Source organism: Apodemus sylvaticus, chromosome 1 (assembly GCF_947179515.1).
Source record: "Apodemus sylvaticus chromosome 1, mApoSyl1.1, whole genome shotgun sequence".
NCBI lineage: Eukaryota > Metazoa > Chordata > Mammalia > Rodentia > Muridae > Apodemus > Apodemus sylvaticus.
Window position 1 is genome coordinate 52,954,309 of NC_067472.1, and position 22,946 is coordinate 52,977,254.

A 22,946-nucleotide genomic window follows, 5' to 3' on the forward strand; every position below is an offset into this window, starting at 1 on the left:
GGGAGGAGCCTGGAGGGTCCTGGGGCCTGCCAGAGTGGGTGGGACAGTGTATGTGACTTTAAGATTAGATGGAAGAATCAGTATGACATGTACAGAGCTGGGTTAGAGGGCCTTAATGAGGCTGCAGAGTCTCTCCAAAGTCTCAGGGTCTGGAGCATAAGCAGAAAAGGGGGGCCCCTGGGGTCATCCGGGGTTCTGAGACCAAAGGGGTGGCCATGGCCATGGCCTCGGCCTCAGGGAGTAAAGACAGCACTAGATATGCGTGTGGCCAGGTCTGAGGACAGGGAGAAGGGCGTCTCACATTTGGGCTATCTGTGTACCCCCCAAAACTGGCAACCTGGCACCTACTTGATGGCTTTCTTCTCACCGCGCCCACGCCCTGAGTCTGGCGTGCCCACCGTCTCCAAGGAATTCTTGTAGCGTTTGCCCTGCAGAGACAGTATCAGGGTTACTCTTTGGTGTGGGGGAGAAATGGAAGGTCCCCATTTCCCCAGAACAGAAGATCCAGAAGTAAGGAGATAGACTAGGTATCAACAAAGCCCGCAGGCAGGACGAGGGGTGGTGGTCATTGTGGGATGCCTCATGGCTGGGCCCCATGTGTGCTCTAGGATCTGTCTTTGCCCACAAGCAATCCTTCATGCCTGACCCTCAGGTATCAGGCCTGCCTGCTTGTCTCCTGGGCCTCTGGCCCAGCTCCCAGAAACACAGTTCCCTCTGCCGTGGACAGACGGCTCTCAGGCGCCTGGCCACGTCACAATGTCCACGTCACCACCCCCAGATGGTGGGGGCGGCATCCTGCAGGGCAAGGTTGTCAGTGGCCGATGACGTGAGTGGTGGGGGTGGGGAGCAGGCCATGTGCCTGGGCCTGCCAGGGTTGTTGGTCACTGCCTGGGGGCTTCCAAGGGTCCTCATGCCCTGGGGCTAAGAGGCAGGGACAGGGCTTCTGTAAGAGATAATTTTGTGAAGAGACAGAGATTTGAGCTCAGGGGTTTCTGAGTTCCAAGGGGTTCCAAGGTAGCCTGGCCCCTGGAAAACCCTGAGTTGCTTAGCCCAGTGTGGGCAGGAAAGAAGCAGGGCAGGGGTGGGCATCCTGGTCTACCAGTGCAAGGGAGAAAAGCAATGACCAGGTCTGCTGCTGGGAAGGTGAGCACCATTCACCTTCTCGGCTTGGGTTTCTAAATTTAGCTCATGCAGAGCCCAGCCCCATTAACATTCCTGGCTGCTACCAAGCGTCCTCAGGAGCACCCCATGGGCCTCGGGTCTGAGCCAGGCCCCAGGATGGTGCAGGGCGGGTCGAGGATGCAGGCTGGACAGGAGCCAGGTCTGCCCTGCAAGCCCCCTTTACCATTAGGCATTAACTGGCCCTGTCCTAGTAGAGTGGGAACAGACAGAAACAGACATCCAGACACACATGTATGTAAGCACGCACGTGTGTGCTTCAGCATTTCCTCACGTGCACTAACACTGCAGCCATAACAGTCAATTATTCCATCTTTCCAAAAACAGAAAAAGAGCTGCCACGGCCGTGTTCCCACAGGCCCCTGGCAGCTGTGTGGTCACAGAAATCTAGGGAAAGCTGCGAGCAAAGCTCCCAGGAATGTGTAGAGTGCAGAGCCCTCTCTCCATTTTACCTGCAACACCTCTGTATCTCAGGGCACCTTGATTTAGCCCTAGCAGGTCCACAGTGCCACATGTCACTCTGGCCAAGTCCTCCCCTCCTCCCACCTCTCTTTACTCCCTCCTGAAATGGTTTGATGTCACCAGGTAGGTCCACTGGAGAAGAGGCTCCTGGTGCCTGACAGCATCTCTTTCTCTTTGTTTATTTGTGTTAGATCTTATACGCTGGCACAAAACCCCACAAAGGCACGGCTGTTCACTCTCTAGCACCTAGAGTGGCAGCTGGCATCTACAGGTAGTTTGCAGCACTAACTTGCAGCACCAACCTCTTGTTTCCCCAGCAATGGCTTTGGGCCTCAAGTTATTTCCCTGAGCTCAAATCTTCAAATTCAAATACAGAGATGCTGGACTCTCCAGGCTCACAGAGCCCTCCCTCACCTTTCTTTCACAATTCCCAATACTGACTGGGACCATCAGGGGCTGGGCCATGCCATGGCCACCAAGGGCTATTTTTGGAAGGACCTCAGGTAGGAACTGGAGTCATGCTCTTCCCCAGAATCTGGGCAGTATGAGGCTGGGCCTTTCTGAGGGGAACTTTGGAAATCCCTCTGCCTTCTCCTCCTCTTTTAGGTATTGGCTAGTCTTGGCTAGCACCCTCTTCCAAGGATGCCCGGCTGCCCCTTCCTCAAGACCAGGCAGGGCTGGGGTTGGTGGTCTTGATGGTTTGAGACATTTGGGAGAGATTCTGCAGCTCAGAGAACCTTTCCTGCCGACTGCAGTGATTAACTGTGTAGCAGGAGCCAGCGTGCTTGCTATATGGGACAGGACGCAGGCAAGGTAGGACTGGGCTGGGACAGGGAGAATTTCATAGGACAACCCAAATCATAGAAAAACCTGAGGTCCCAGAGATACTAGGGGCCCAATGGCGTTAGCCTGCTTGTGATGGAGGGAGCTTGCCGGGATGATCTGGGGAAAGCCAGCTAGAGATTAAGGATGTTATTAATGTTTGGAAATAGAATCTGGGCTGTCAAGGTATTGTGTCACCGTTGCTGAGGGGACAGGAAGGCCCAGCTGCTATCTGCAAGGTAGCATTTTAATGTTCTTTCTAAAGACCAAGGAAATTGCCTGGGTAAAAAGGGTCCAGTCATCAGGGATCATGGTGCCAGGAGTTTGGGGTGGCATTTCTGGGGCAGAGGGTGGGCACTGAGAAATGGTCTATGAAAAGCAAGTCCAGAGAGACTGTGGTCTAGAGCCCTAGGAAGGTTCCTGGCTGGAGGATGCACTGTGTTTGGGCCAGAGAGGATGCTGGTTCAGAACCTCTCAGGTGCCCAAGGCACTGGGTGCTAGACGTCCCCACCCACTCTGTCTCATACTCTATTCCTATTGAAGATGAGTGGTGGTGGATGAGGCCATTTGTATTCTGGGCTTGGAAAGAGTGCCTTCACACGCTTACACAAACACACACTCAGACTGGCACAGTACTTATGCAAGGGGTCTAGGACATGGGACAGGCCTCAGTTTCACAAGGATCTGATAAAATGATATGCATCCCCTACACACACACACACACACACACACACACACACACTCACTCACTCATCTTCCTCTGCCTTCCAACACGAGGTCTAACTGGTCCTCCAACAAGGCAACAAGGCACTCACCAGGCTGCAGTGTGTGCACAGCAGCCACTCCATGGTCTCAGAGGACACTGCTACTCAGGGCACAAAGCCCAACTCCCTCTAGCTTCTGACTTGGAATTTTGAGGCAGTAGATCAAGGGACAGTGGAGGGCAGTTAGCTTACACACCAGTCCACAGCAGGGGCCAGGTCACACTCATACAGGGAGCTGAGCCGGTGGCTCTTCCCCAGGGGTGGGAGCTGCCCCAGAATGGAGAGGCCCATCCAGTAAATGAATTTGCCCTCTTGAAGGAACCATGCTGGGTTATCCACTTCTTAGGTTCTCCCCATGGCTTCCTCAGTCGACCTCGAACCCTTCCCCAAAGGTATCCACCACCTTCACTTCCTACATGAGTGGGGGGCAATGGGGTCCCTACCCACAGGGCCTATGATTCAGCTTTCAGTCGGTCCTTAGGGTTCCTCCGTGGATGCTGCCCCCAATCATCTCACTCTGAGCTGGAGGACGGGGTGGGCATAAGGGATTGGGTGTCTGATTCCTTCCTGAACCTGGGACATCTCAGGGCCTCTATCGCGATTGTTCCCTGTATCCCTCACAAGTCCTACTGTGCTTCAGGGCAGGGTGGGAGGTAGGACTCAGACTGAAGCTCCCTCTCCCCTCCCACAAGGGGACCTGCGGAGCCGCATGGCTTTCCTAACTGCAGAGTTTGGGTGGAACCAGTGGCTCACAGCTCTCCCTCCCGGCGCCCTCGGGTGATGAATGTCCCTCCTGACAGTCTCCTTACTTATTGATAGCCTAATCCCGCTCGTTAATTCCCCAGCCCTCGTTAAAAATGAAAAGAAGCCGTTTGTGCTTGTACAAACCAAGAGAATCAGGATGGATGTGCAGGCGGCTGGGGGTGGGGAGGGGCGGGCAGTGCCTTTCTCATTGGTCAGAAGGCTATGTGTCTTGGCCACGCCCACTGGGGCGTGGGGAGGGAAAGGAGGGATGCGACGCTCCAGGGTTCCAGGGGCCTCAATTCTTAGTCTGCACGCGTGTGTGTCTGCAGTTCTTTATGGATGAGGTGGGGTGTGTGAGCGCACGCTCCTATATAGTGCTCTGCAAGTGTATCCCCCACCCCCGCCCCCGTGTATGCCTCCCGGGTGTAAAAGGATGTATGGGACCTGGACCCAGGCAAAGAAAGGGGGTGAGTATGTGCAAGCCTGTGGTGTGAAGTTCTGTGCACATGTTCCTGACTGTGAGCAGACAGTCTCCTTAAAATTCAGTGGCCAGTGATTGCAGTATGGTCGATGCAATATCAGGCCCGCCCCCAAAGGGTCTCCCAACAAGAGCCTCACCAGTTTGCGCTGACACCAGTGGCACAGGCCGCAGAGGACAATAGTGACGCTAAGGCTGACGGTGATGATTGCAGAGACCAGCAGGACATCGCGGGTGGGCGCCCCTAAGGAGGACACACACAGTCAGAGCTTTATGGGCCAGAGCCACTTTCTATCCCGGAGGCCCCAGAAGACTCCCCTCCCCCACCCCTGCTTCCTGGTCCCACCTTTGCTTTTTCCCCCAGCCTGAACTTGGGAAGTCCCGCCCTACTCAATGCCTCAGCTTCTTCTTCAGTACAAATGGAAGAATCAATCGCATTGCTTGGTGACTGTCTGTGGCACTCTCGAGAGGACACATGTGCCCCTTAGGTGCATCAGTGATTCTAGAAGAGCCACTGCTTCCGTATGGCCTTCTTGTGCTCCCACATGTCACACCTAATTCTGGACAGCAAACGGTCCCAAAGGACATCTGCCTTTTGAGCACCTTCAGGCTCCTGTAAGGGCTTGGCCAAGACTCAACAGTGACATGTGTAATCAAATGTGGTATGTGGAATGTACTACTCACATTAACTCAACTTTCCTTGGGCTAGAAGCCCTCTCCTGGTCTCAGCTCCATCCTAACCTCCCAGGCTCACTTCCTGCCTTCTCCCAGGTGGCTCCAGCCTCCTCCGCATCATTTGTAAGGTCAAAGAAGCTCATAGAAGCCACTTAAATCTTCCATCTTACACGTTCTGAGGTCTCTTACTTTAGGAGACCCACTGTGAGAGGAAAACCCCAGGTTTCTGCTCAGATCCTGTTTCTTAACTCTGTGGCTCAGTTTTCTTCTCTGGAAATGCATATTTAACAGCCTCCCCTGTCTTCCTCACAGGGGGTTGTAAACATTAGCCCAAAACAAATGTACAGAATGCAAAACCTGGACCAAAAATGACCATGTGGGGGAGTGAACAGAGAAAAAGCAACAGGAGCATACGTGAGCTCTAAATATGTGTGCACGGGGATGTGTCCTAAATCAAGAGGATGCAAGTTATTTACAGAGGAGCCTGCATGGGTTTCTCGGTGCCAGTGATTGTGGTAATTAAGAGTTGACGATAGCTGTCTGGTCCTGGTTCCTGTGGTTTTAGCTTCTGCCTCTTGTCTCCTCTGGGGCTCTCTTGTATAGAGGCCTCACAGAGGAGGGCTGGGTGGTCGTTCTCAGCTCTCAGACCTCTAGGCTCCCTCCCACCATCACTTGCAGCACCCTGGAGAGCCTATTTACTACCCATTCTTTCTAGAAGGCTGTTTGGGTCAAACCAACTTCCAAGTCCTCCCAGGAAATGTCACCCTCACACAGCCTTCACCAGCACCCCCACCACCACCTGCCAGCCTACAAAGTCTACTCCTGTACCAACTGTTTATCCCTATCCATGTGCAGCATGAGCTCTGGCCATGGATAAGCCCTGATGTCTGGGACATCAGTGCCACAAATGTGAAAGAGTTGGCCTTTCCTAACTCAGAGGTACTTCACCTATAGGGACAACATCATTCTCATGACAACAAATGAGACAAATGTTATAAATTTGTTTCCATTTACAGAGAGGGTAACTGAGGCTCAGAGGGCTCGGACATTGTGTTCAGTCTCTCTGCTAGTGCATGAGAACTGATGCTCAAGCCCAGACAGACAGTCTGGCTCAGAGTCCACACTCTTTGCCTTGGATATTGGTTTGTAGTCCTCAAAGTGTGCTCTTTGGAACACCCAGTGTTCCCTGACCTCTTTGGGAGGCTGTAGAGGTAGATTCTGAGCAGGGAAGGCTGAAGCCCTCTTCAATCAAATCAGCATCATTTCCCTTGGCTTTACATCCCGGGCTTTTGTAGAAAATTACATTTGAAGAGGGGGGTGCTGAGCAAAGTTGAACCCTTCTGGAATGGTGGCTCAAGGGTCTCCTGCAGCGTGGATGCTCTTGTCTCTCAAGGAGCTGACCCCTCCCCCACAAGATCTCTCACACCCCTCAGCGTCCCTCGCACGGTCCTTGAAGGCAGGGTGGGACAAATGCTTGCCGTCGCAGATTGCACTGATGTTGGAAATAAAAGTGACAAGGTGTCCTTGGCCAGCGTGCCCTCAAGTGCTGTTACCATCAAGGGGCACAAGCGTGTTCTCGCCTGCCAGCCAGAAGCAGTCATTCCCGGAGGAAGGAGTCACTGTGTCCCTGGGCCGCCAGGGACCTTGGAAGTCACAGAGTCAGGCCCCATGATGCATGATCCCCTCTGGATAGCCCTGGTGGTGACAGGGAGCTGTTTCTGCAGGAGGCTGGCTCTCCTGCAGACACCATTGAGAGAGCTGCTGTGGCTTGTTCCGAGTCCAATCCGTCTCCCTGGAACTCGCAGACACAGTCCCCAGCCTGCCCTAGGGCTGCTCTGCCACATGACAGGCCTCTGAATCCCTGCCGACAGTTCTTATGTCCCCTCCAAGTCTTCTCCAGGCAAAGCCGCCCTGGCTTTTTCTATCCCTTCCTCAGATGACATGCATGGTTTCAAGTCCCCTTAACGTCAGCACATTAACATTTGAGGAAAGAAATGTTGCAGTCCTAGTCAGCCTATGCCCAGGGCGGAGTCCTGCGACCTCTCCTTGGGCAGAGAAGACATCCTGGGTCCCCAGGGGTGAGACAAAAACAAGGGCAGACGGATGACATTGGGAGACCTGGGAGGCAGGGCAAACCAGGAGCTAAGCAGAACCATTCTGTTGGGCCAACTGCAGGGGTGTTCAGGGAGGGAGGGAGGGCTCAGGAATGCTGCTGCCCCTCTGCCCAGGCCTGTGCTGGGCAAGTCACCACACGGGAACTCAGCATTCGCGATCAAACTGAGTCCCGCCTTCCTGTCTATACCACCCCCAATCAAACCTGAAAAAAAAGAGAGAACTAAGGAGGTGAACCCCCTCTGAAGGGGGCCCAGCTGCCTGTGCATGGAACTCTCTAGTAGATCAGCTTCAGTGGGGTAGAGACTGGTTCCTTCCATAAGTAACGCCATTCCATCATGGAGGGTGAAGACTGGTATACAGTAGGAGTTCAATAAATACTTTTTAGAAGAATCAATGAGGAAGACTCCCAGGCCTCTAGGAGTAAGACTAGCCCTGGGAGGCTATCATTTATTAAGCACCCACTGTGTACTACACTTCAGGACCTGTGAAGACAGAGGCTGTCAGTGCTACACTCACTCTAGTATCCTTGGTGACACACAAAGACGCGCTCGGTAAATATTTGTTGAATGTGTTCAATGCCTGCATATGTTATCTCATTTGTCACCCAAACAAGATAGAAGGGAAGAGATGGGAGAAGTGTCAATGACAGTCTCGGAGCCTCTCTCTTCTACACACACACACACACACACACACACACACACACACACACACACACAGAGGCATTCACACACATTCTGAACCAGGACCATGTTTATTCTTTCTCTGTACCAAACTTTGCCCTAAAAACCCTTGAGTTGTCAAGATCCCGATGGAAACACCTCCATGAAGCCTTCCTTAATCTGCCCAGGGAAAACTGATGTCATCTGCCTCAGCATTCTCATTACGCTGCGCCTGCAACATCCTTTTGAGCGTCGTGATTAAGTGCTGTGGCTCTAGAATCAGACTTCTGGGCTCACATTTTGGCTCAGACTCATCCAAGCCATGTGACCTAATCCCTGCATGCCTTGGTTTCTCTACCTGTGAGCCAGGGCTAATAATAGCACCGTTTTCCTTGGACTACTGAGAGACCAACAGGAATTAGCACATATAATGTGCTTAGCACAGTGCCTGACACAGAATAAGCAGTAAATGCTAGCTATTATCATAGCATTACTGCATTGTGGCCTGGACCAGAGATATCTGGGGCAGGGAGCTGGGCTCCCTGAGAAGTGAATGAGCCACTGAGCGGGTCCATTCTCACTTCTCTCCAGGTCAGCAGAGGCCAAGGGTCACATTTTATTGGGTTCCCTGCATGCTTATCTACCCCTGTGCCCCAGGATGTAGCCCTGTAGAAGGTGACTGACAACAGGCATCAGTGGGTGCTTCTGGAATAGAAGGGGGAGCGCTGGGGCATGGGAGATGTGGGGCAGGGGCAACAGCTGGAAGCCAGGCTGGGCCTCAGGTGTGAACTGCAGACCCAGTGCAGTCCTTGGTAAAGCTTTGGTTCCACTGCCTCTCATCTCCTCAGCAAGCCATGATTTATGGATGAACAGAATCAAACAGGACTGCAGGCTGCTGGGATGCCCTGGGGAAGCTGCTTGAGAGGCCGGTGGACTTCTGAGAGCAAGCTCACTGGCTGCCGGGTAGGGGGAGGGCAGGTGTTCACACAAAGAGCACAGATACAGGCACTGCAGATCTCTCATGTTCACACACAACACAGACTTATCTCTGACACAGATGCTCATGCTTACACACACACACACACACACACACACACACACATGCATGCATACACATAGCCAGGTACATGGCAGATGTCTGGTCTACTCTATCACTCACGAGACCTGGCCTTTCAGGTGCTTCCTCTGGCCTGGAATTCTCACTCCCAGTTGTTTGGCATTTTCCCACTCACATAGCATCTCCTCCTTCCTTCAAGGTACAGCAGAGTAGGTATAGTAAGGCTTCTTGTAAGCCCATGATTTGGGTTCAGTCCCCCACCCCATCGTGATCCATGGGCATAACCCGGGCAAGGCCCACGGTGGGTCTTACTGTTCTCCCTTCCAATGTTGAACAGCAGTCCTGCACTCTCTTGGTGTGGTCCTGTCAGGACTGAATGACAGCTAACATTCATTGGGGACACCTAATGTGACAAATACCACACCAGGGAGTTTGTGCATACTATCTCTAGAACCTATCTAATAGCCCCAACTGACAGGGGAAGCAGCAGAGGCCTGGAGAGCCAACGTCCTTGAGCCTGTGCTTTCCCACCCTCGGAGTGACCTCCCTCTGAGTGGGTGGACAGCAGGGGATACACTCTGCTCGACTGCCTAGCCACGCCCACTGCCTTCCTTCCTACATGCACCCAGGCCAGTCATTTCATGCCTGAGAGGCTTTGCATGATGTCTTAGTTAGGTTTCCATTGTTGTGATCAGGACAATGAACAAAAGCAACTTGTGGAGGAAAAGGTTTGTTCCATCGTACACTTTCCAGAACCACTCTATCAGTGAAGGAAGTCAGGGGAGGAGCTCAAGCAGGGCAAGAAACTCAAGGAAGAAATGAAAGCAGAAACCATGGATGAATGCGGCTTCCAGGTTTACTCCTCCTGGCTTGCTCCTTTTGCTCTCTTATGCATCACAGAACCATCTGCCCAGGGGTGGCACCACAGAACCATCTGCCCAGGGGTGGCACCACCCACCATGGACTGGGCCCTCACACATCAATCATTAATTAAGAAAATGCTCTATTGATTTGTCTACAGGCAATCTGGATGGAGGCATTTTCTTGATCAAGATTACCTCTTCCTAGATATGTCTAGGTTTGTGTCAGGTTGATTGGATGGTTGGTTCTTAAGTCTTTTCTTCAAGGCACTTGACTCAAGATGGTTTTTATGCCTCCCGTAAGCCCGCCTTCACTTCTCTCCTTCTCCCTCTCTCCTTCCCTCTCTTTCCTTACATTTTTTGAGCTTATTAAACTTATTTATTGTTGTATCCATATGCAATGGTGTTTTCCCTGCATGTTTTTTGGCTGTATATCTGTGTGAAGGTGTCAAATCCCCCAGAACTGCAGTTACAGATGGTTGTGAGCTACTTCGTGGGTGCTGGGACTTAAACCCATGTCCTCTGGAGGATCAACCAGCGTCCTTAACTGCTCAGTTCTCCCAGCCTCCCCTCTCCCATGCCTGTCTATGCACTAGAACTATGAGAGCTCACCATTTGGGTGAGCTCTCTCTATGGTTCTCTATAGATCGCTCATAATTAGCTCTCTCTGTCCTTTCAATGCTGGGAGTCCTGGGAGGGCTGAGACCCCAGATCCATGATCTCCACAGCAAAACATCCTCAGAAATGCTGTGGAGATAATTACTAAATAAATGCCTGCAATCATCCAGTTCCAGGAAAGCCCACTTCCCTCAGGAAGCCCTCCCCAAAGACAAAGCAGTGGGTGTCTTTCTCCAAGAAGAACTACCTGACCTTCTATCTCATTCCTTTTCCTTGGGCATAGACCTGTTCCATCAGCCAAGGCCATGGAGGTAATGCTCTGTCTTCTTATTGCTCATGTAGCACAGATCATGCTATAGGGGGCTGTGGAGTCCACCAGAAATCTATACACTCACATTTGTCCTCATAGATGGTGACATGCATACTGTCTATGCCTATTCCTTCTCATCTGAACCTGGACTGTCCCCTTTCCGGGAGGCTCCTTCTGGCACCCCCAGCTTGCATACCATTGATCTTCTTACCAAGGACTTTCAGTAATAGTTGTTGATAGCATGAGTCAGGTCCACCGCCCCCAGTACTTACTTGAAATCTCATTTGAAATCAACTTATTAAATCTCCTAGGAGGAGTGTGTGTGAGACAGGGTTTCTCTGTGTAACTCTGGCTCTCCTAGAACTCAACCTGTAGACTGTCCTCGAACTCATAGAGACCCACCTGCTTCTGCCTCCTGAGTTTTAGGACTAATGGTATGACGGACCCTACACCTGAATAAAAGTAGATCTCTTCTGCCCATTTTAAAGTGAAGGAAGTTGAACCTGCCCTGGAGCACACAGCAAGAGAGAGATGGGAGCAGAGGGACCTGAGGTCTTCAGGACCTCTGTCCCACAGCTCTTCTCTGTTCTACTCTACGGAGGCTATTTCTTCAAATGCTCCATGGCTAGAGGGAAAGGAGAGGCTGGACGCTGAATAAAGAAGTTAGTGAAAGGTCCTGTCCTCGCTAGATTTTTGTTTGCTTGGTTTTTGTCCACCTGACACAAGCTAGAATCATTTAAGGAGGAGGGAAGAGGGAACCTCAACTGAGAAATGCCCACCCCCTCACCAGACTGGCCTAGGTGCAAGCTTGTGGGGGCATTTTTTAATCAGTGGTTGATGTCAGAGGGCCCAGACCGCTGTGATGCTATCCCCTGGGAGGTGGTCCTAATAGTACAAGAAAGCACACTGAGGAAGCCACGGAGAGCAAGCCAGTAAGCAGCGTCCCTCATGAATGACTTCCGCCCCCAGGTTCTTGACTTGAGTTCCTGCCCTGACTTTCTTCAGTGATGAACTGTGCTATGGACCTGTGAGATAAAAGTAAACCGTTTCCTCCCCAAGTTGCTCTTGGTCATGGTGGTTTGTTTTGTTTTGCATTTTTAATCACAACAATAGAAACCCTAACTAAGACAGGTCTCCTCAAGAACTGCCCAGAAGGAGCCATAGCTGAGTTTCCTCAGCACTTCAGACACCCCTCTGGCACTGATAAAGCACTCTCAGTTGGTCGAGGCTCAGAAGAAGCCCAGAAGTCCCAGAATGAGGCCAGACACTGGAGCCGGGCTAGCTGGGCGTGGAAAGAACGAGTAGTCTGAGGATGTGCCAGAGTTCCGTCATTGGTACTGATTAGGGCAAGGCCGCCATGAAAGGGGGTGGGGGTGAGAGAGGGAGGGAATGAGTGAGAGCGAGCGAGTGAGCACAGAGTGTGGGGGGAGGTTGGGTCTAGTCTGCCAACACCTTCCCATCCTGAGTCCACCTCCTCCCACCTGATCATGTACTGTCAGCCCCCAGGATGCCATTCAAGGCAGAAAGTCATGAAAGCTGGAGTCAGGGCTTCCCACATGAATCCCCCCTCTCCAAGTGCGTGCTGAGCATATGGAAATGGGGTGGGGTGCATTTACAAGTAGAGTGAGCCTACCAGCCCAGGATTGGTGATGTGGACATAGAGAAGGGACATTTGGAGTACTTGTGCCCCCTCTCTTCTTCCTCCAACCCAGCACACACCAGAAAGCCAAGAAGTGGTGAGAAAGGAAGACAGAACCTCTGAGCCAAACCCCAAGCACAAGCAGGCAGGCAAACCCCTGCTGCTTGGCATTCGGTGGAATTTCATGTCCTCTCTTCACTCTGAAACTCCTCCTTCCGGGCCACCCACCTTGGAGCCTGGCAGCTCTCTCCTTGCAAGGGGAAGAGAAAATGAGATGGGTGGGAGAAGAGAAAAGGGGAGAGGAAGGGAGAGAGCCCAGCATGCCTTTCCAAGGAAAGCTGGGCCTTGGCCCTCTCCCACGCCCTCCTGGACATCTCTGAGCGTCCTTCAGGAAACACTGGAGGCGCCCACAACACCTTGGGACTCCCCTGGGGCAGGAACGAGAAAGCCTGAGGGGAATTGCTTTGGAAAGTTACAGGTAACTGAAAATAGGGGCTTAAGACAAGCAAGCTTTCTCAACCTTGACTGTAATAAAAACAGATAATGCGCGAGTGAGCTAGGGCGAGCGAGCAAGAGAGCGAGCGAGAGAGCGAGAGAGCGAGAGAGCGAGCTGGCAGGGGCCGCACAGGCCGGCTGCATGCAGACAGTTTGGAATTCCGAAGAGGTGCCAAGTGAGTAAACAGTGAGTGAAGGACAGGAACACGTCAGGGTGTGCAACACTCAGACGCCGCATCCAGGGGTGAGGCCTGGCGAGCTGCAGGGTCTTATCCACGCCTTCCCTCTTTCTGCTCTCTCTTCCAGCACACGACATCATCATGGCCTGGGGAATAATGGCTCATATCTGTACTGTGTGGAACAGTTTGTGAAGTGCCGGACAGTTTACCAAAGGTTTCACATCCATTACCGCACTTAATGGAGGTCATGAGGGCATCTTCTGTCCAGTAGCCTACACCCCACACCACACCAACCCTCACCTCCCACACAGTCCCTGGCTTTGGGAGGCCTGGAATTGCTCTTAGTGCTGGCCTTCAGCCTCAAAAGACTAGGAGGGGAGACAGGCCATCTGCAGATCACAAAGCTCTGCAGAGGCCGGAAGCCATCGGGATCAAGGCCATTCAGGATGGGCAGGTTCAAGGGTCAGATCTGTGCAGGGTATCTAGCCAAGTTATCCGGGAACCTGCTGCCCACCCTGCCCACCTTGTTCCCAAAGCTAATGAGCTGCCTGGGTAGCCATGAAAACGATCGCATCCATCAGAGCAGCAGGAACCCAAGAAAGGAGGAGCTCACAGGAAGGGCCTCTCTCTCCAGCAGGAGTGTGGAGCGGGGGCAGGAGCAGGGATGTGTGATGATTAAGTACAAGCCTTGACCACTAGTTACTCCTATGAATAATGCATTGTTGTGCCTTGGCCTAAATCAGCATCTTATTGTTATTAATAATACACAGCCACACAGAGGCTGGGGTTGGAATGCTACCTTGTATCTCATTGGAGGATCTCAGAGCCCTGTACCGGTCCTCCGTACTGATGACTCAACTCTACCTCCCCAGGCTATGGGCTTCCTTACAGGCCAGGAAGGGCACCTGTCCTTCTCTGACTTCCTCCCACCTGAGGCTTGGAGCCACGAAGGCCGCAGGAGAGAGGACTCATCCATCCTGAATTTCAAATCCTCAGCCAGGGTTGGGGGGAGAGGGGAGTACACTTAATCTTTGCCAGCTCAAGGGCTCTTGAAGATTCAACGTTATGTGAAGCAGCTTCCGGAGATGTTTAAGGAGGAAGTAGCCAGAGAGACTCGGGCGGGAATCTGAATTCAACTCCACTACTCATCAGCTGTGTGACCTTGGGCTACTCCCTCACCTCTCTGTTCTCAGCCTTGTCGCTAGAACTCAGGGAATCTGAGATTCTCTCTTGTGTGTTATTTCACTATATTACAAAATATCGGCCACAGGGTTAGTTAGTGATTTGGAGAACTGAGTGACTGGATGCTTTGGTGCTGCCCGTGGTACTGAAACAGATGCAGCCCGGATATCCCTGTCCGTGGTGCTGAACACTCCTCTGTCTCAGAACTGTGACCTCCTCTTCACCACCCTTCTGATTGTTCCTATAGAGAAAGACTCAAAGAGTCTGGAACCTTTTCACAATGACAGCGCTGTAGCTTTCTCTTTGGAAGCTTTCCTTCCTGGCCAAACCTCAGCTGAAGCCACGAGATCTTCAGAACTCCTTTTCTTTAGATGGTGCAGTCCCATCAAGTCACACGTCTCTCCCGCTAATAAAGACTACACCCACTTCCCTCTTGGGCAATCTGCCACACTGCCTCCTGGTGGCAGTCTTGGAACCTGCACTCAGAGCAGGAGCACAGAAGGTCCCCAGTGGTGGTGCAGGGTGCACAGGGAAGAAGCGGCAGACGGCCTGGCCCCCGCCACCCCCTCACGGCTCCCAGGGCAATCTGGCATTCTGAGCTCGCATCATTGCCCAACATAAGCACGCTCCAACTCGTCTGTCCTTGTCCTGGTCTGGTTGGACGCCATGCTGCCCCGGTCACAATGCAAACTGCACTCAGATGACGAAACTGCACCAAGCAAAATTTGCTATTTCCTCCTCCAGGTGGTGGGTGGTGCTGACTTGACAAACATCAACCTTTCCTCCCACTACCTGGTCAGAAAATGCCTATAATTTGCTACCCTCGGGGCAGAGACTCCTTACCTCACAGCCACCTGAATGAGAAGCTACTCACAGCCCTTCCCTAGAAAAAAGTGAGGAGCTGGGGGAGGCCATGACCGCAAGACACGTCTATTCTACAGGTGGGAGGTTCTTGAGGAAGAAGTTGTGTTTGGTGACTCTACGGATTGTTTGAAGTTAGCCTGGCTGCCTGAAGAAACTCCCCCAATCACCCAAAAAGCAGGGATGGGAGCTACGGGCATAGCTCAGTTGGTAGGGTACTTGCTTAATATGTGCCAGGTCCGAGGTCTGGTTCCCAGCACATCATAAATGAGGAAGAATGGTCCACACCTGTAATTTGGCATTCAGGATGTGGAGGCAGGAGGATCAGGAGACCAGTTTGGGCCAGGCGGTGGTGGCACACGCCTGTAATCCAAGCACTTGGGAGGCAGAGGCAGGCGGATTTCTGAGTTCGAGGCCAGCCTGGTCTACAGAGTGAGTTCCAGGACAGCCAGGGCTATACAGAGAAACCCTGTCTCAAAAAAACAAAAAAACAAAACAAAACAAAAAAAGGAGACCAGTTTGGGGATACCTAAAACTCTACTTCAGAACGGACAAACAAAGCAAAGCAGATGAAATCAGCAAAGGCAATATGGAACCACAGCTTCTCTGAATTCAGGGAAGGAGTGAAGTCAATTTACTTTAATTACAGTGACGCTATCTAGTACCATTCGTTGAGCACTTATTATATGCTAAGCACCGTACTAAGAGCTCTGCAAACATCATATCCTCTAGCCTTACAAACACTCGCCAGAGGAAGCACCACATTCAGCCCCCTACAAGTGAAGAAAGTGGAGCTCAGAGAGCAAGAGTGACCGATCCCCTGAGGTGAAGCAGCTGGTGGCCATGAAGCCCAGCATGGGAAACCTCATCCGTCCCCTTACCCGTCCCCTTACCCGTCAGTTATCTTCCAACATTCCAGAGGCCTCACCATCCTTCAGGTAGTCGCAAGACCACTCTCCGCATGCACCACCCTGACCTCAGGGGAGCGCCACACGGACACGGATGAGACAGTAACACCTTGCACTTGGCAGCACATGTAGCCTTACTAAGTGTTGCTGTGGTCTCTGACTGGAGCCTCATGACACCGAGGGTGAGGGCAGGCAGGGGTGACCTGGCTTTGACTTCACAGGGGTCAACACTAATGCTCAAATGAATGAGTAGTTTGCCTTAGGTGACGGTTTGAGTCAGAACTCAATTGAAGGTGGTGAGCCTGCCAACTCAGTGCTTTCCTCCCACTTGCTCGAGGCTGGGGTCCCGGCACACAAGGCAGGAGCACGCTCAGGGGGCTTCCTTCCCTAAGAGCCCTGACCTGAGCTGCTTTCCCTCTCCCTGCTCCCTAGAGGCCACCAGCTGGCTCAGCTTGAAGTTGGAGTCTTGGAGTCTCATTCTAAATGGTTTTTTTTTTCTTCCAGGCAATTACCTCCTGCTAATTAGGAAGCGTGGCTGCCAGTCCCAGGGCCCTGGGCTGACCCCTTTCTCAACCCACAGGGATGAGGGTGTGTGGAGGGAGGGAGTGGCGGCACTAGTCACGAAAACTTCCTGAGTCAGGGCTGATCAGGGCAGTGGGGGCAGTAGAGGGTCAAGTTGTTTCAAGGACCTGTAAGAAGGGATGCGAAGATGGTAGTAGCTAGAAGCAGGGCCCCTGAATGGCCGTGAGTTAGGAGACCCGAAGCCAGAAGCAGCCTAGACTCACCCATGCAGAGTATTAGAGACCTGCGCAGCTGAAGGGGCCACACTATCTGGAGATACAAGGAAAGGAAGGGAAGGGATGGGATAGAGAAAGGAAAGAAGGGAGGAATCAAAGGAACAGACACAGAGACAGAGCTCTCCCTTCTTCAGAGAGGAAAAAGAAGTCACCCCATAAAATGGCCAAGATTACAAAGAGGATGACAAGGAGCCATCGGGAGACTCCAAAAGGGAGGAGAGAAAGAGGGCAGGTAAGAAAGAGGAATCACTGGAAGGAAATCCCAGAGGACTAGAGAATAGGGAAGGTTGCCTTGGGGTGGCCACTCCCAGGGCCCTAAGAAGGGCCACCTCTACGTCGTTGTCCTTGAGCCTCCCCAATGTCAGTAGGCAGCCAGCTGGGCCTGCGCACCCTCCTACTCAGCCACAGGTGTGGGCAGGCACGACGACAACGACAATCCACCAGCTACCTCATACCCCAGATGTTCCACATGACGGGGACAGCCAGCTGACTTTCCTCCAGTGCTAACTTGTAACTCCCTCCAGTGGGCTGAGCCAAGGAACCATCCGGGTCATAGCAATGTGACTGGAGCAGGTGGGGCCGTGTGCTCCAGTCTGTTTGTGTCTCGGCAGTAGGGTCAAAGCACAAAGAGGTAGTGTTTGGCCAAGGTCGAACAGACACCGGGCACAGAGGACTCAGGAACCAAGTCCCCGCAGAGAGTCCCATTCCCTGCAGGGCAACAACAGCAGAAGCATGTAGATCTTGGCTGTCAGCAAGTCAGACCTTGATCAAATCCCTGTAGTGTAGTGGTGTACCACACAGAAGGGAGCAAGGGTGGCCAAGGGATTGAAAAGGAAGTCAAAAAATGGGAGGGTTGGGTAGGAAGGTTGTGCACTAGCGACAATGGCAGCTAACATTATTGAGGTCTTACTAGGCACAGCGTGCCACTTGCTTAACATGTGATGTGTGGGCTCCCATTTGATCCCCATGACAACCCCGTCACCATATTATAGTGAAGAAACAGATTCAGAAGGGCTACTAGTGAAATGGTTCCAACTTGGTGGCCAGTCAGCCATTGTGAGGCCACTAGTCAAAAGTCCCCATCATCGTGGCGTGTTCTGAGTTCCCAGTTCTGAAAATCTAGGCCCAAAATGCCAACGGGGCTGCAGTTTTTCTTGCTGCATAAAAGCGAGCAGGATCATGAAGTCGCACATTTTCACGAGTCCCTTTTAAGGCGCTGGAGCCTAGGTTCTAGTCTTAGCTCAGCCACTCTCTGACTGTGTGACTTCAGAAAGGTCATTGCCTTCTCCGAGTCTCACTGCTCTCACCTGTAACATCTAAGAATAGGGGCCAGATAACAACGACGGCTCATGCATGCATGGTTTATGCACTAAGGAGTCCCCTGAGGTGCGTGCACACACACACATTTGCATGTACACATGTGAAGGCCAGAGGACAACCACAGGTGTTGTTCCTTAGGAGTTGTCCACCTTGGTTTTTATTTTCTTTTTTACTAGATCTTTATTTACTTTTTATTTTGTTGGGGGACATGGAGGCACCATAGCATGCGTATGGAGGTCAGAGAGTCCATCACATGGGTCTCAGGGTGAACACAGGCTTGGTGGCAGGTCCCTTTATGCACTCCTTGGTTTGCCTCTTTTTGTTGCTGTTGTTGCTGGGGTTTTGGGTTTTTTTTTCCCCCCACTGTTCTAGAGCTCAACAAAGTAGCTCTGTCTCTGCATCCCCAGTGCTAAGATTACAAGTATGTCCCACGGTGCCAGGACTTTGTTTTAAAATGTATATCCGGGGAATTGAACTCAGGTCCTCATGCTTTTGTGGCAAGCCCTTTACTCACTGAGCCATCTCTCTAGCCCAGAATCTCATTAATTTTGATCTAGAGTCCCCATGCTCTGCCTGACACTGCACATTCTTGGTTGCTTCCCTGCGTATGGCGTATCCATCTTTACCTACCTGTTCATCTGTTCCTATGTACCTAGTATAGTCATGCTGGATCACACATGCCCACACGTATTCCAGCACCAAGATGAGGCCATCTCTGGTATGCACTTATGCACGCACACACACACACACACACACACACACACACACACCTCTGGGTTCACACACACACACACACACACACACCTCTGGGTTCTGGTTGGTTTGTGGAGACCTCGTGCTATACTGCACTGCATAGCCATGTGGTAGTGACGTGGGCCACCACACCCTCTCTCCTCTGCTTCCCTCTAGTGCCTGGGTGGCTGGCATGCCACGTCACACACCTGCTGGCACCCCCATCCCCACTGCCTTCCTCACGCCTCTCCTCTAACAGAAGCAGGCACCTTCTCCAGGAAGGAAGCAGGCTCAGGCACAGCCTGGCTCCCACAGCCTCAAGATGCCAGCCAACTCGGGGGTGGAAAGGGAGAGAAAGAGGCATTAGCATGAGGCTCCAGGGGGCTTTGGGTCTATAGTTCCTACAGAGGACCAAGCCTTCCTTCCCTTAGTTCTGGCTGCCGTAACTCAGCTCTCACGAACCTAGGGATGCCAGCCCCTCCTTAGTCATTTCCACAAATAAGACAGGTAGGGACATGGGAACAGAGGGTCTAGCCCTCGCTCCCAAGCAGGGCTATGGTACCACCAGGGCTCTCTGGATGAGGTTTAACTGCACCCCTCCACCCCATCCCTGGTCCCTACGCTCTCCTCCCCCTGCCCAAACATCTCGGAGTTCTGGGTATTTTTAGGCCTCAGCTGACAGGCTGTGAAATCGCTCCCTTCGCACCTCCCCAACCAGGCGGGGGCTGGAGAGGGAGGGATGAGGGTGGGGAGGGCCACACAGACAATTCATTGGGTTCCTCCCAGGCTGGCAGGTGCCAAGCAGGGCCTGAGGGGCTCCTCCCCTTTCCCCCAGATCTTCTGGCAGAGGATCTCTCCACACTGCCTGGATAAGAATGGAAGAGAAAGGGTCCATTCAGTGATGGGAGAATCAAGGGTTTATAGGGGCAGCCCTGAGCACTAACGAAGGTGCTGGGGACACCCTCTGAGTCCGGCCCTGCAGCCAAACCGACTCTAAGCACTCCTTTCCGAGAGATGGGCTGCGAGACAGGCTGGCTGGGATCCTAGTAGGATAAGGGAAGTGCTAGGCAGTGTATCTCAGTGGTTACCACTCAGTCGGTGGAGTAAGAATGACTCAAATTCTTTACCCTGCTTTGTGGAGTGACCCAGCCAAGATCCTCTAGCTTTCTGGTCCTCAGCTTCCTCACCTACACAACCCAGGCTAGTGGAGAAGTTTAGGTTAAAAAGCAAGGTGGTATACACTCTCTCTCTCTCTCTCTCTCTCTCTCTCTCTCTCTCTCTCTCTCTCTCTCTCTCTCTCTCTCTCTCTCTCTCCCTCCCTCATGCATATATCTGCATGTACAAACACTCATGTATGTGCATATGGACTCAAATGACAATATGTGTGTGCATGCTAACAGCACCTCACTGTAAGTCTATTTGCCCTGGGATGTCTGCACCCAGGGGAAATAAGAAGACATATCTATATCCTGCTGGAAATGGGCCCCTGTGCCCAGGGCCCTGGGCATGGGGGGGAGCATGCTAGTTGTCATGGAGACAGTTTAGTGCTGTTGGGACTCTGGAGCCCAGACCTGGCAGCTTGAGCGAGTTCTGTGGTTCCTCTATGGCCTGTTCTTGATACCCAAAGCGGGCATGGGATGCAGAGCAATCAACAGGAATATCACTTATGTCCCTGGGGCCCTGTGACTACTGCCCCCCTTGGCTCCCCACCCACCTCTGAGGGAAGGCTTTTTCTAATGACCCCAGTGCTAGAAGGCCATCTTAGGGTCTTTGCTGATGCCCATCTAGATTGGCTGGCATCTGAATGCCCACACCCACCACAGGTTTGCTAAGGTCCTGACCCAAAGCCAATGTAACCTGGCTTTGGGCTCGACCATGTTCAGGTGAGAGAATGTGGCAGAAGGACAGAGACAGAGAAGGGCAGGTTTGCATGGTGAGCCTCTAAGTCCATCATCAGCGTGCTGCCAAGCTTCCCATCCCACCGTTACAGTTCTTTCCAGACGTCTGTTCGAAGGGCTTCCATTACCTTACAAAAACAAAAGTGGGGATGTGACTTGGTAGAATTTTTGCCTGCCATGAATCCCCAGCACTTCATAATCTAGATGTGGTGGTATAAACCCCAGCATTTGGGAGATAGAGGCAGGAAAACTAGATGTCCAAAGTCCTCTTGGGCTATGGTAGAAGGCCAGTCTGGAATACACGAGAGTCTGTTGCTCCCTGTGTCAATGGCCCAGGCCTAATCTATCTTCCCAAGCCTCACTCCAGGCTGCTGTTCTCAGGGTCTCCCTTCCAGCCACATTTGGGCACTGGTCACTGCTGCCTCAGCTGGCCAAGCCAAATGCCTGACCTGTGCGTCTTCCTACAGCAAGCTCTTATTTGGTCTTCAAGACCCAAAGCTCTGTACCCAAAGCTCTTGGATCTGCCGCATGCCTGGAATCCCAAATTGACTTCTAATTGCAAGTCCTTGCCAGGATATGCTGATGACGGACATGTAATATGCTTAGAAGATCGCCCGTCACACAGCAAGCACTCCACACATCCGTGCCACCTTGACAGCTGCTCCTCATGGCCTCAGTGAAATCCTTCCCGACTCTTTGACTAAGGCAGTAGCATGCCTGTCCTTCCTGGAGCTTCCAGAACCCCCGTCCCACACATCAATCTCTCAGCACGGGGTAATGTTGATAACAGCTGCCCTTCCGCATCACGAGTGTTTACTACGTGCGAAGCTCTGAGATGACTACTCTTCTTGCCTCGTCTCTCCTCATCCTCCAGTCACCCAAGGATGAAGAACCATCATTATGCCCATTTCACAGAGGAGGAAAGTGAGGTGGCAGAGGAAGAATGAGACAGCAACAGCTACCTCTGCCGGAACACACCTAGACAGCCCGTGGGCCCAGGGCCCTGGCCTAAGTACGTCATCCTTGGTGGCGCACACGTAAGGCACGTAGCACATACTAAGTACTCCACAAGTAAGACTTACTACTACAGTGCGGCTGCTAATCTTAGTGGTGGGGAGGTGTTGGGAGAACTGTGAAAGAAACCTTAAGCCACATGACCTGCTGAGCACACCTACTCCACTCCTGGAGGAAGAAACCAGGGGCTCAGAGGGGTCCTGGGTTTGCTACGCGTGGGGTCAGGGGTTGTAAGGTGATAGACAAGGAACCCTAATATTTCACTGGGCCTAGAGACCCCAGGGACATTTCGATGAACAACTCCTCCAGGGGGCTCTGATGTACTCAGATTGGGCAGAGCAGGACAGGGCCTACTTTGAGCTGGCCAAGCCAGCCACAGCTCTCTGGCCCTGCTGACACTATCCCGTAGTAATGAGACGGATCCAATTTGTATCCAGAGCCCCACCGGGAGCAGCTGCCGCGGCAGGGTTTGAAGTAATTTAATTGGACACATTAGCCACACAGCTCTTTCCTCTACTGCCCTGTTTGGGGCTTCATGCAGACACCCCTTTCACACTTACCCAGCCCTGGGAGGGTGTAGGCACACACACCATCAACCAGGCAGGACAGACTAAGTGACACCCCTCTTCTCTTTTTTTATGGGGCTCCTGGAGATACAAGAATCAGAGGCCCCCTTTTGCTGATGCAAACCATAGCTCTGGAAGCCTCCAGGAGCTGAAACTCAGACCCTCCCTCCTGCCTCCTCCAGTGGGAAGAGCAGGCTCACCCCTTTCTCTCCACTGAGCAGCCCAGAGGCCTTCATTCTCCTGAACTCCAAGGACATTGAAAGAGCAGGGCCGGCAACACCGGCCTGCTCAGACAATACCTTGGTTCTGTCACTATCAGGGTAACTATTGATACACGAAATAGGCTTTCTCTTGGGGCCTGGGGGAGGGGTGCAAACACACAGGCACAGAATTAGACAGTCACCAAAACACAGATGAATTCAGCTTAACTCACCTACATGCATACACAACATACACCACACACACACACACACACACACCATACTACACACTCACACCATAGACACACACACACAACACACAGACACACACACACACAGACACACACACACACACACACACACAGAGCATCATGGTAATCTTGTTTCCGTATACAGAATACTCTTACAACCC

At 52.3% G+C, this 22,946-nt stretch overlaps 1 protein-coding gene across 4 annotated transcripts in view; it reads right to left on the reverse strand.

Annotated features, from left to right (window-relative positions):
* Syt7 (synaptotagmin 7) overlaps positions 1–22,946 on the reverse strand; it is a 63,001-nt gene that overhangs the window by 34,618 nt on the left and 5,437 nt on the right. For all 4 annotated transcript variants that reach the window (XM_052190145.1, XM_052190130.1, XM_052190138.1 and 1 more), the window contains exons 2-3: positions 4,590–4,693; positions 349–428 (exon numbers count right to left, since the gene is read on the reverse strand). In XM_052190145.1, coding sequence (XP_052046105.1) covers positions 349–428; positions 4,590–4,693 — 184 coding nt within the window. The remainder of the gene's footprint in view (positions 1–348; positions 429–4,589; positions 4,694–22,946) is intronic.